The sequence below is a fragment of the Triturus cristatus genome, chromosome 6 (genome assembly GCF_964204655.1).
Source record: "Triturus cristatus chromosome 6, aTriCri1.1, whole genome shotgun sequence".
Taxonomy (NCBI): domain Eukaryota; kingdom Metazoa; phylum Chordata; class Amphibia; order Caudata; family Salamandridae; genus Triturus; species Triturus cristatus.
Window position 1 is genome coordinate 1,799,918,449 of NC_140589.1, and position 13,235 is coordinate 1,799,931,683.

The following is a 13,235-nucleotide window of genomic DNA, read 5'->3' on the forward strand; positions in this document are numbered from 1 at the left end:
AAGTGATATACACCTTGCACACCTTTTGACTAGGGTACAAGCCTGACCTATGGATATTAATTTCTAATTTTTTTTAGTATTAATAATACTTTGCACAAGTGAACGTGGGTCTATATGAAAGTAAACGACTGACACCGTTTGGGTCATTTTTTCGATGATAAAGCATACAAAATCATGCCAGTACTCAGTAGGATACTGTGACACTCTGCAGCATGTGAGACATACTAGTCTCCTTCCCCCTCATAACAGTGCTCCCTCACTTCCAGAGAAAAGTCAGCAAATGCTGGGTGCTATTGTCGCACTCACATCAAACACAGAGAGAGGATATACAAAAGGCGAAAACACAGATGCGTAGTTATGGAAATAGAGCAAGGATGTACAAGCACACACACGCATACCAATCCGTCTCGGAGTATATATAATAGATAGATGTATAATATAGAAATATAGCAGCCAATATTTTTTGCCCATATGGATATTATCAGAGGTGAGGCATATGATGTTGAGTTCTAAACTGACGTTTCTGATAAGGACACTCCATGCTAAACTAATCCCCCTTTCCTCTGGAGAAGTTACCTTTACAATTAGTTTGTGCATGTGGAACTGAAAAGTCTCTTAAATCCATACTTAACATGGCTGGTGTCCAATACATCAAATAAATTAAATATTTTAACATACCATATCTTATATGCAAATAATAATTAAAATAACAATATACAACAATAATAAACATATACATGTGAGCTTAGCAAAACAACAGAACACTTGAATCAGAAACATGTCTGACCACGCAAGCAAGTAAAACACCCTTGTGGAAAGACATGCTTATTTGTGAAGCATTTGTGGCTGAAGCGGAATACTTTTTTAGAATAACTGTTGCTGATCTTCTTCCAACCCTTGAGGCCTCCCACACGACTAGATCCAACAATGTGTAGCCATTATAAGAAGACAGCACAACCCACAAGTTTACTGTAGTCAAACACTCTTGACTTGTCCATGCGGTGACCAGCAAATAATTCATGTCACTGAATACCAAATTATTTGCTTTGTCTCTGCATCTGACCCACCAAATGCTATCGAAAACCTTTCCTATTTTTTCATATTATGCTACATCTTATGTTTCGGAACTGCAGCGGGATCAGAATAGAATGATACTATCTTGAAGACAATGCATAAACATAGTGGTAGTAGGTGAACTATAGGGGAATGCCGTGATTCCCCAAACAACCCACCTCCTATTTGTTGTTGAATAATAAACTTCAGTGGACATGGTCACAGCAAGCACCACATCTGAATTTGGGAGGTATTTGCCTGAAATGATTCCATGCACCCTGCTTGAAACTCGTTTATCTGCCTCTACAATATCAACGATCCCCTAGAGCACTGTTCCAAAGTCTTGGGTGCTCAAAAATATGTAACCAAATCACACACACCCTTTTCCACATAAAAAAAAAATAAACAGCTCTTAATGATATTGAGATAGCATTCCAGATTGTGGTGCAAGCTTACTGTATCTCTGTTGTTCTTCTGTTGCAGCCTCTGGTGTTCAGCCTCTTTCTCTTGGAGCTTCTCTAGGGCTCTCGGGTAATCCGGGTTCCATTTCAACTCAGTCTCTCGCATAGCTCTCTCATGTGCCAGTTTTTCCTTGAACTCAAATTGCTTTTGACTGTACTCCAGCTTCATTTTAAACGCCTCCAGGAATTTGCAACTAGAGTGGCTGGCGGCTTGACCCGTGGCATCACAGGGTGATGTGGACAATGGCTCAGAGGCCAAGGGGGCTATCTCAACAAGCTCCTCCTCAGCTGGACTGTCTAATTTTTGTTCCAGGTTGCCTTTTTCCTGGGGCCTTCCATCAATGTGCACAGACGGCGTATGCTTGCTATTAGAGGTCTGTGTTGAGCACTGACCTGATCTGAGTTCTCTTACCACCCTCTGGTCCTCATAGTTTTGTTGCTTGGAATGCATCTGCCGTTCCATGCCCGTGTGACTCTCTGCCTCGATGCTGCATGCTTGTCGATATGTCACTTCTTTCTGCTTCAGAAAACACAAATGTATATATATGTATATATGGTCAGAATATTAATTAGCAACAATACAGCTTGTAAATTTAATTTCTGCAGCCCAAAACTAGAAGTGCGAAGAAGTTTAATGTCTGGAGTTTTGCTAATAGAGAATTAGTGCTTTAATCTTTTTACCACTTCCAAAATCCATAAATTGAAGTTGAGTTCCCAATATGAAGTGTTTTAACTTGGGTATTAGTCCTTCTGCCCCCAATGAATTCACATTTTTTCAAACAGGAAATTCTATTTGGATCAGACTTTGAGAAATGGCATGTTCATATGTCTGACTCCCACTATATCTTTTTGTGAGACTGGAACAGAGACAGAGAGAACATTTCTATGTTTGCATGTCCCTGAACTGTTGTTAATACATATTTATCAGTGCTTATTTACATATACCTCCATATGTTTTGTACACCTGTATTTGGGATATGTATTTATATGTTTGCTCTTGATGCGTTGTGCACCGCAGAGGTCTAAGTCAAGGCCGCTGGCACTCCTTGGCCTTGTATGCTACGTCCAAAGATACTAAATAATAAATAACAGCTCTCAGAAATATTAAGGGCCAGAAGTGAACGTTGGTGGACTTGGTGGGTGTATAAACCATCATTACTACCTTCGCCTGACATCTATCCTGGCACAATCTACACCAGTGTTCAGAGTGTTATCTTAAACATGGATGACTAGCAGATCATATGCAAAGCGACCTACTCCAAAAAAGTGCCTAAATCTACTTCATACAAAGGCAGATACCTTTGCTGCCAGAGTCACAACCAATGATAACTTAGCTCTATGTTTGGGGAAATACCTGAAGGAGTTTTCATACTTGATGCTGCCATTGCAGTGGAACCCCGAGAGAAAAGGGTGAGATATTTATTCTAGATTTTTTCTAGAGCACAACAGACTTCTAAGCGTTTCCTGGTAAAGGTTGAGAACAGGACCTGGTTTTAAACTGGAAAAAGGCATTAGTTCCAACACTGCAGGAACAACCAGGTCTTGATATTTTTTTTACAACTGTAGATAGTTTGATTAGAGCTCATGTGGAAGAAGAGAGCATATAATGTGATAGGTAACAAAAACATATACAGTTTTACCCCTTTCCACTGTTTCTCAATTTGAGGGAGGATTAATAGAGACTGGTCTGTAGATCAAAGCACACTGGAAGGATAAAAGAACTCGAATGTTCTTCAAAAAAGTCGAGGAGGCATACTCAAACATGAACGAATGAAATGACAGGCTCAAGATGAACCAACTAGCAGGAGGGCTCAAATGTGACGCACTGAGCAGGCAGTGTCAAACATGAACCAATGAATAAGGTACGTGGCTAGTTGGGCCAGTAGTGGGCAGGAAGCCAATGCATGCTTTTAGGCAGAGGAGAAGCAGCTGCAATTTTATGAGCACTAGGAAGTACCGTAGAAGTTGAGAATGGTTCAGGTGAATTTTAGAAAGGGAATTTTCAGTCAGGCTGAAGTAATACGAATGCCCATAATCAAGGGGGGAAATCCTGTGACAGCTGAGTCCCAGCATACAGAGAGAGGCACAGAAGACATTTGCGTTCATTGCAAACATCAAACCGAAAGCCAAGATATCTAACATCTTCCATTGGGACAGTCCTCTAATTCCAGTGGCCATGAACTGTAACGCCACAACATAAGTAAGGCCTCGCTGCTTCACATTTCAATCATCACGGTCTCCTCTGAGTTCTATGCAGGCAGTGGCTGTCCACCCAGTTCAGGTCCCCAGCTCACATGGATGACATTATATAGTTGTTCCACCCAAATCAGCAGACAGGCAGAAAATGACCTAAGTGTTATTAAAGTATGTGTAAAAGTGAAGGCCCATAAGCCCATGTCAGTGGCTCCTTGCAAAAATTGAAAACATGAGTCCTCAAAAGTAAAAGAGGGAAGGGGGACTGCTTCGATACTCAAGTGATCCCTTAGTGATTATTTTTGGAACCAAAAAAGGGCATAGCTTTAACTATATAAGCGACTTTTGCCTGAAAAATAAACCCTGCTGGAAACTATAACATGCATTTAGGTTAAGTTGGTCTTGGCATCACGCATGAAAGACAGAGATGAAACCAGAGCTGGAACCATAGATATTGGCAGCATTACCACTCAATGCTCAGCAATTCTGCATACAACCCTTAAACAGAAAATTACATTTTTAGGTCTCGCCTGACCAGCGCTTTAGCGCTGGCTCTGGCGAGACTTATAGTAAGCGCGTTTTGGAAGTGCAAACAGTGGCTTTGCAGGCCTCCAACTACAGTGCATGTGACCCGTCCGGGCGCGCGCACCATTTGGAGTCCTGCAACCACTTGTTTGCTTTCACTTTAGCCGTGATTCATCGCACCATTTGGCAGCCTGCGTGCCCGCCCCCACTCCCCCTCACACTCCGTCAGCTTCAGTGCGCGCTTGTTTACTTTAAACTTGTTATTTTGAGAGGGCGAGTACCGGTGTTCCGTCGCTTCCATCTCAGTTTCATGTTTCCATCTCAAGCACTGGAGTAGCCTTGATGGTGAAGCGGAAGAAGTTCAGCAATTTCTTGGTTAGAGGCACGAGCTGCTGTTGATTTCACAGATTGGTAGCACCCCCAATTGCTTGGAGTTATTCTCTATATTGAAAATGAATAAACGTTGATTCTTAAAAATAAAACGAGGAAAGGCTTGTTACCCTCGCGCTAATCCACGGCCTGATTCTCTCTCGTTACCTAGCAACGGACTGACATAACGTGCCTGGTTCTAATTTTGAATTAAGTGCAAAAACACAGATGCGAATTTACATTTTTGAAACTATGGAAAATCCTAATCAATTCGGGTTCGTTCCCATAGAAAATAAAATCTATGCTGAGCTGGAGCCATGCCCCAGCTGATATTGATTATTTGAGCAAATGAAGGGAAGATGCAACGCTGCCTCCTCGCCAGGCTGGGGGAAAGTCACCCATCCCCGTCCAGGAGCATGTGATCTGAGCTGTGTGCTGCCAGGGCCTGGGGGGAGCCTGGAACGTGTTGGCAGCTCAATGCTGAAGGAATTAAACAGCGCTGGAGGGCTTCTTGGAAGTCCAATCGCAAAAAGCCAACATTTATTCAATACAGATGTCGAAAATGTCTTCTGATAAAGCAGCAATCACAAGGCTGCTGCAGATGACAGCGGTAACTATGCCCGGACATTATTTTTTTTTTTAATGAATGGTGGATTAGGGGAGACATAGTGAAGCTGTACACTGAAACAATAAGCATTTGCAATGCAATAGGTCTCGCAGCTGTTAAGAGTTTGAGCTATTGGCACTGTAAATGGCAATGCCTTTTATTTATGTGTGGGTTTTTAAAACATAAATAAAAGGCATTGTCATTTACAATGCCAATAGCTCAAACTCGTATAAATGCGAGACCTATTGCATTGCAAATGCTTGTTAACCCAGGTACCTTCTGGCCCCCTAAGTGGAGAGAGAGCTTCAGGGAGAGGTGTTTTTCTGTAGTCTACTTTTTCCATAGAAAGGGACTCACAGTGTTGTTACCTGTGCTGTCGTAACAGTAATTGGCTGCTGGTTTTGAGTGTCATTCTGCGAAACGAAGGGCTTGCCCCTGTTCATCGGCCTGTGCCTAACCAATACCACAAAATACTTCTAACTATTGTTTTACAAATGCATGATTTGGATAATTACCACCCTCAATCCCCTGTGGGTCAAAGACCCTTTTATCCAGGGTGTTACAATCAGCGGGTGTGATCTGCTTTCCGACAGCCATAACTTACGGGGATTTAGAAGAGGAGGGAAGAGGCTCACCCAGGCCTTCCACGCACGTCTATGAATCTGACTCGATGAGACAGTCACAAGCATCAGCTCTAATGGCTCTTCTATACACAGACAGAGTGGATAGAATATAGCCAGCAGACTATCACCTGTCTCACCCTCAAGGTATTCTTCTCCCATGGCTTTCTAGGCTATCCGTCTCCTAGTGCTTGCATTATCCCTAGCCCTGTGTGCAACCACCAACTATGGGAAGCAAGAACAGTTCCACAACAGAGGTACTGCACTGCAGTATCTTGCGGATGATGGAACCTCCTTGCTGTCCCCTTCCCAAGAAATCAACATGGGGTATGGTATTATGAATAAACTTGAGACATCTAGACTAGAGAATGACAGACCACCACAAATGTACCAACATGGCTGAAGCTCCAACTAGCGACTCACTCCATCTGGCCCACTTTTTCTTCCAGGCATCCTTAGGGCAGTGCTGCCTGCAAGGTTCCAGGGAACTGGATTCTCAGGAAAGGGAATAAAGTGCAAACCCCCTGAGGAACCATTTGGCAGCAGGAGAGGGTAAGAAAGTGTCCACCTGTCCAACAATCAGGATCCGCCTTCTTGGGTCCCATCCAACACTGTGGATCCATCCCAGACATGGTCCTCCTTTGGAAGGCACCCTGGAGGATGCAGAGACTCTGCCTCCGAATAGATGCCCACTCACTTTGCAGGCCTGAAGAGGCAGGCTCGTCCGCTATGAACATTCTGACTCAACCAGGCTTTGGACACGCCCATCCACCTACCTGGGGAATCACTCACTCAACAAGCGAGACCTATTGTCAATGTTTTTCAAAGCTGTTGCACAGCAGCGCAAGGTCCTGTGCAACATGACTCAAAGTAAATAAAAATAAAATGCTATGGCGCAGCCAGCGCTTACCGCATCATAGCACATTTGATTGTTTACTTCAAGCCTTGTAGCACAGCACCCCACGCTGGGGAAGGAACAGTTTAGATTTAATGGCCACAAAGGGGACAACTAGAATGGCATGACCAACTGATTAAGTGTGCATTTCTATACTAAATGTAAGATTGTAATGTAATCTGATCATCGATACAGGCACAAATCCATTTATAAACTAACACTTGGTAGGTATCCCTGTGCCAAACTGCTGAGCCATGCAGTGCACAGGGGAACCATCATCATTTGCCTTCTCTTCAAAATAGCACATTTGAGAGTGGCAGTAATGCCTTACCAACAGACCACCTAAAGAAGTCGCACTCATGAGCCAGATGCCCTTCTCACAACATTTTTATACTGTTTTCAATAGCCAATGGGAATCAAACAGCTGTAGGCTGAACAGCATCTGCAAAGAATAACAGAAAAACAGCATGGAGAAACGTTGTAGTTTAAAATACTGCAGAGTCGCAGCAGAAACTTTTGGCCGAAAATAACTACGGTCTGAAAAATTCAATCTTTACTTTAAAAAATAAACAATTCTTAAAACCTTTACTAATGAATTAGGCAGCTCCAGGAGTACCTCTAATGAAGACCCATTTTCTCCTCTTTCGTGTCTGCGAGAGAAAGTTTGCAAACAGAAACAAAAGGCAGATGGCGCGACTAAGATTTCCCATACGGCTTAACAGACATTTGTTCAGATATTGATTTACGTTTAGGTTCTCAAAGTTTCCAAATATATCCTCTTAACGATGGACAGAGGTTTCATCCCTAACTCCAAAAAGATGTATTTGAAGGCAGTGCTAAAGCAGCATGGGGATATATTTTCCCACATAGTATTTTTCTAGTTAAAAAAATAAAATCGGGATTGAAGTGATTTCACATTGTACGTTTGTTATGTAGTGCACTTTTGCTAATAACTTGACCTCTTAGGGCTTCTTGTTGCCGAGTGCGGGTCACAGGTTTGATGGTATGCCAATGGAGGGTCTTCCATGAGGGCTTTGGGACAACCAGCCATAACGTGAGAGTGTATACAGTAGGGATGCGGCGGATATGATGGATTACCCCATTGCCCCGTGTTTTAAAGGGGGAAGTGTCCGGTGAGAGACTCTCAGTCTACCGTCTAGACTCACATGATGCAATTTATGGGGCCGTCTCTGTGACAGCTCTCAGTTGGGATTCAGGTCTTAAGACCCTCTATTTAACCTATGTCTGCTGCTGTCATACTGTTGTTTTAGCAAATCTTCGCAGACTTTTAATGAACGACGTCATCTGTGCCATATCCAAGACACAAAAAGAGAAAGAAAAGTTAAAAAATTGTTTTTTTAAAAGAACAAAGTCCCTCGCCTGGGATTTAAGCCTCGACTTCATTTCAGCCCTGCAGTGGTCGACATAATGATTTTCACACATGCACAATGTGGTGTGTCACGTCCTTAATTAAACAGAAGTAAAAAAAACACAACCAGGAGTGGGTGGGGGTTGAGAGTTAGGACGCTGCTTCCCAGAGTGCTGTAAAATCAAGCACACCCATAAATACTTCGGCAATGGTTCCTCATCGCCATTGAAATCTAATTAAGTCCAGTAGTGACAGCCTCCTCTCAAGAATACGGAGGACAAAAAAAACATGCAGCAGACGAGCACGCTTAAAATGCGTGCAGCAATAATAATAATAATAATCCACATTTGTAAAGCGCAAACAATCACCCATAATGGTCTCTAGGCGCTGGGGGCCGTCGGGAAGATTAAGCAAGCTATTGCCCAGAGTCACATGGTGCTGGGCTAATCTGCCGCCGGCACCAGGGATCGAACCGTGATCCCCAGATTCCGGAGTCAGTCGCCCTGGCCGCGGTGCCACACCTCTTCCACAACTCATAGCCCATAACCCCTCAGAGGGACAATGAACAATTTGCAATAGAAACTAGCAATAGATTTCAAGTCCTTACCAAACTTGATAACCCAGATTGACTTAAACCGGGCAATGCTGAATCTGTGGTAACTGTTGCCATGATCTCAAATGGCCATTCTTGGGGGGAAACTATACATAACAACAGTGCAATAGAAAATAAGATTCAAAGCACAGTTCACCCCCATGTGCATCATATGCTTGAACCAACCATAAGTAAAGTCAACCCAATAGCTGGATATCCATCTCAGGGAAGCATAAATGAAGATCAAAATTATTTAGTGGAATGTTGCTGGATTAAGTCCCAAATTAAATGACCCGGAATGCTGTAAAATGGTGGATAGTAGCCACATCTGCTTGTTTCAAAAACCTGGGCAATCGAGCAAATCCATAGGGTGAGGTTATCAGATTTAGTGTTGGAGCTAGACCCTCACCCTCAGGAAGGCCCGCTGGAGGTTTGTTAATCTGGATCAAGTCTAGCTTGGCATGCAAAATAGTCTTGAAACAGGATATCGTGAGAATAGTCTTGGCACCCTTTAAAGGGAATTTTATTATAAGACTAATCAACTTATATAACTGTTTTAGTGAAGGGCAGAGGACAAACAAAACTAGCACAGCTCAAGCACTGTGCAGGCAAAACCTAGAAAACAAAGTTTCACAAAAGCAGATGAAAAGGAGTACTTGGGCCATGGGACACTAATAAGAAGAAGAAACGAAGAGTAACAGGAAATAGTATGCTACAAACCTATAGAAACGGAAGAAAATAAAGTGGCTAGCACAGGAACGAATGAAAAGTAAGGGCAGGATGTAAGCCCCTTTTAAGATTTATACTAAGGGACGTGGTCTCAATACGCATGCAGTGAGACGCACGCTTTGGAAGCTCCAGTGAACCGCTGCTATGGAAGCTTTTACCGCGGCACCGGGGCATTTTCTGCAGTCCTTCTTCGGGGGCCTGGACTCCTGGAGGGCTCTGGAACATCAGGGCTGTTCGGAGCAGTGTCACGGAGCTTGGCGGCTGTGCTCCGAGTGGCGGGGCCCGGAGTTGTTCACTGTGGCCGCCATCTTGCGGGCTCCGAGTCTGAGCGGACCGCCAGTGGGGACATCGCCTCCGTGGCTGCAGGAAGTACCAGTAATCTACTGACCATTTTGCCGTACCGATTGCTGTATGCATAGCGGAGCGGCGTCTAACGCGAGTCATCTGCCTGGTTATATGCACGAACAATGTAGAGAGGTATGAGCCTACGTCTAAATCGGGGGTATATTGCAAATACTGCTGCACCCGAACTAACTTGATGCTTCCTTTGGAGGAATCTAAATAATCATTATTTAATTGTTTTAGAAGGTCTTAATGAATTTTAAACAGTCGAATATTATATATTTCATTGTCTAATGATGTTTAGAATCAGAAAGTATTTGCGATGGAATTTTATTGCTTTTTTAAAATATTTTAAATGTACGATGTGAACTGTTTAATATGTGTATAATTACTTTTGATCAAATAAATTACTACTACTAACTCAGTGCACCCTTTAACAACAGTGCCCCATATCAGTGCTGTGCTGTGGTATAAAATCTAACATCAAAGACATTACAGATTGATTAATTTATATTTCACATCATGTTACTTACTTCAACAATAAAGCTATATGTTTTACGCATATGGCATATTAAAAGTGTCTCTATTGAGCACATGCTCATTTGCTTCTGATCTTCAACCTGCTTCAAAGGATTTTGTGCTCTCAGCGCATGTTTGTGCGGGATAATGGCTATAAGCAGAGTTGCTTCCTTTACCCAGTGTTAGTGATGGACATGTCTAGGTTTAATGCGTCGCGACTGTGATGGCAACAATATGAGGCTCTGTTGATTAGTGGTGTAAGACGACTGCTAGGCAACCCACTTTTCACTAGCGGAAACGGCACAAGAAAAACTACTGAAATCAGCGCACAGTGGCCTGTCCTCCTAATTCACAATACACGGACATCCACAATCAGGTCCCACGGACCCCACAGATACGGCCTGGCCCTTTTGCTCAGGAAAATGCATTTTCCAGCTGCCGCTATTTCAGTACTATCTTCAAGCCACATCTCTTCAAGGATCCCGGCTGCCTCGCAGAGCACCGCAACTGTCCCTTCCCCTCTAGGGTGACCAACTGGCATGGGTGCAAATTCAGGACAGTGAGTGCAAAAATTCAGGACAAAGGGTCAAAATTCAGGACAAAAATTCAGGACAGGTCAGAATTCAGGACGAAAATTCGGGACAAAAGGAATGTTGTGCATACACATCAGAGGAAGTCGCGCATAAGTAAATAGACAACCAACACAAGCACAAGTGAAAATAAGTTTATTTTAGGTTGAGAGAACCTTGCACTCGCTGCATCTGTTGTGTATGCGAGTGAAACACACCTGCATTTGCATATTCAAAAAAAAAAGTGAAGAAAAAGATCAAAGCTGGCGGCTTCTCAGATCTTACATGCCCCCTCTCCCCCACTGAAAATGGGAGCTCCTGGGGGTGGCACTCGCAGAGTGTACACCCCCGGGCAGCTTCGGGCACATAGTATGGCCCTAGGACAGTTAGGCAATCGTGATTGGCTGGCACTTATCAGCGCGAGCCACAGGCGTTAACATTCCATGTGGCGCACTTTTCCTGTCCACGGTGAGGTAGGAAAACTAATTTTGGCGCTCTGTCTTTCGCGCCTTAATTGTGATTTTAGGCCGTTTTTAGTCATGGAATCCGCCGTTTCTGTCAGGGAAGCGTTGCGGATATTGTGTGAGGCCGGGAGGGAGGATTTAATTGTCCCCGGTGTTCTCGCCGAAGCTTGGGTTGGCATGGAGCAGCGCAGGCGTCAAGCCGCAAAGGGAGTTTCGGCGGCTGGGGCTGCTTGCATTTCTAGCGCGGGCTCGCCAGCGCCGTCTATAAGCGGCAGCCACTCGCTGAGGGAAATCTCACCTGTTGTAAGCGGGCAGCTCTCTCGGTCCCCGTCTGCTCCTGACTTTGCTAGTGCAATGAAGAAGGGGAGGGGCAGGACGCGAACACGCGCAGTGCCCTCAGTTTCCCTTAATAGAATGGGAAGCTACAGGAAACGAGTCATAACGTAGAATGAGGAGGGAGTGGGAGGGGGGAGTGGGGGCGGGCACAGTGGTGCGGGCCGCAGTTGTAAAAGGCAGGGAGAGGGTGAGATTGAGGAAGGGAAAGATAGGGATCAAAGGAAAAAACAAGGGGGTGGCAAATGGTGTGCACTTTGATGTCCTCAGTGGCCGCGCGGCTCACTGAGGACATCAAAGCAAGTGATCAGACAGTGCTTTTCAGGCTGCCAAATGGTGCGTGCGCCCGGGGCACATGCACTGTATTTGGAGGCCTGAAAAGCACTGTTTGCACTTCCAAAACTCGCTTACTATAAGTCTCGCCAGAGCAGCGCTAAAGCGCTGTCTCAGGCGAGACCTAAAAAGGACTCAGTGTCAGTGTTAGATGGAGAAAAAACACCACCCAGTGGCCAAACAGAGAATAGGCCCAGATACGAAGGGGAATAAAGCTATTTTTATATTTGGTAGAAGTATGTTAAAAAATGTGGAAATGTCAAGAAACAGTTTAAATGACAGAGGTTTATCCCCTATTGTGGCCAGTGAAAAAGGTGACACCATTTTCTTATCGAATAATCCTTCACAGAAAATGGATGTTTTACCTTTTTTACCTCAGAAGGCTGGTAATGAGTTGTATAACGTTAATGTAACTACAGGTGTGGATAAAATTGACCCTTTTTCATCAGACTTCAACAGAAAGAACGATGTTAGTCAGGTTATTAGTTCTCCGGGACCTGACCAAGTTGGACAGTGGGTGTGGATACCGCAGGGAATAAATGATGAACACAGATTGTTAAAGGAGAAGAGGTCTCTACCAGCTGCAAGTTCAAGCGTCTTGCAGCCCAACGTGGGCGAGATACTGCCAAGCACAAGAAAGGGCAGTACAGATATTCCAGTCAGGCTTCTAGCGTCCTGCAGCGTCAGAAATGGCGAAGAGGGGGATTTTTCAGTGAAATTTCCCACACCGTTGGACAATAAAAGAGCTTCATATTTTAAAAAAGCTATTAATTGGAGGGAATATGAAAGGGGTATAGGGGATGGGGAACAGCCAAGCAGTAGTGGCAGGGGTGGTAGTGCAGGGAGAAAGGGGGTGGGGTAGGTTGTGAACAGCCAGTGAACCGGAATGAGTCATTGGAAGATGGGGAAATATTGGATTATGAAACCATATCGGAAGGCTGTCACAAACTTGCTGGGAAAAGGGGGGGTTGTACTAAAGACATCTCGAGATTTTATTTTTCACAGACTAAAGTAAGCGAGGGTACTCAGTGCGGATTCAGTTCGAGGCATCACAATAAAGGGACGAAGAACAGACTGTTAACCGAAGACCATACTCATATTAAATCAGGTGAGGCACATACGCATGTTATGCAAAAACGTTTGCGGGTGGATAAAGGCGTGGGTACTGGTGGTGAACATAATGAGTCGGTAATGCTAGATAAGTATACTCAGGGAGTCGAAGAGGTGGTTTCACCAAATGACAAGGTTAAAAGTCCAGTAAG

The 13,235-nt window shown here is 44.1% G+C and overlaps 1 protein-coding gene across 2 annotated transcripts in view; it reads right to left on the reverse strand.

Annotated features, from left to right (window-relative positions):
- The window catches only part of LOC146822033 (uncharacterized), a 274,413-nt gene that overhangs the window by 244,014 nt on the left and 17,164 nt on the right, over positions 1–13,235 (reverse strand). The window contains exon 2 of one of the 2 annotated variants that reach the window (XM_085613144.1): positions 1,510–2,031. In XM_085613144.1, the coding sequence (XP_085469270.1) occupies positions 1,510–2,031 (522 nt within the window). Of the gene's footprint in view, positions 1–1,509; positions 2,035–13,235 lie in introns of both variants that reach the window. The other variant, XM_085613143.1, reaches the window with a different exon arrangement.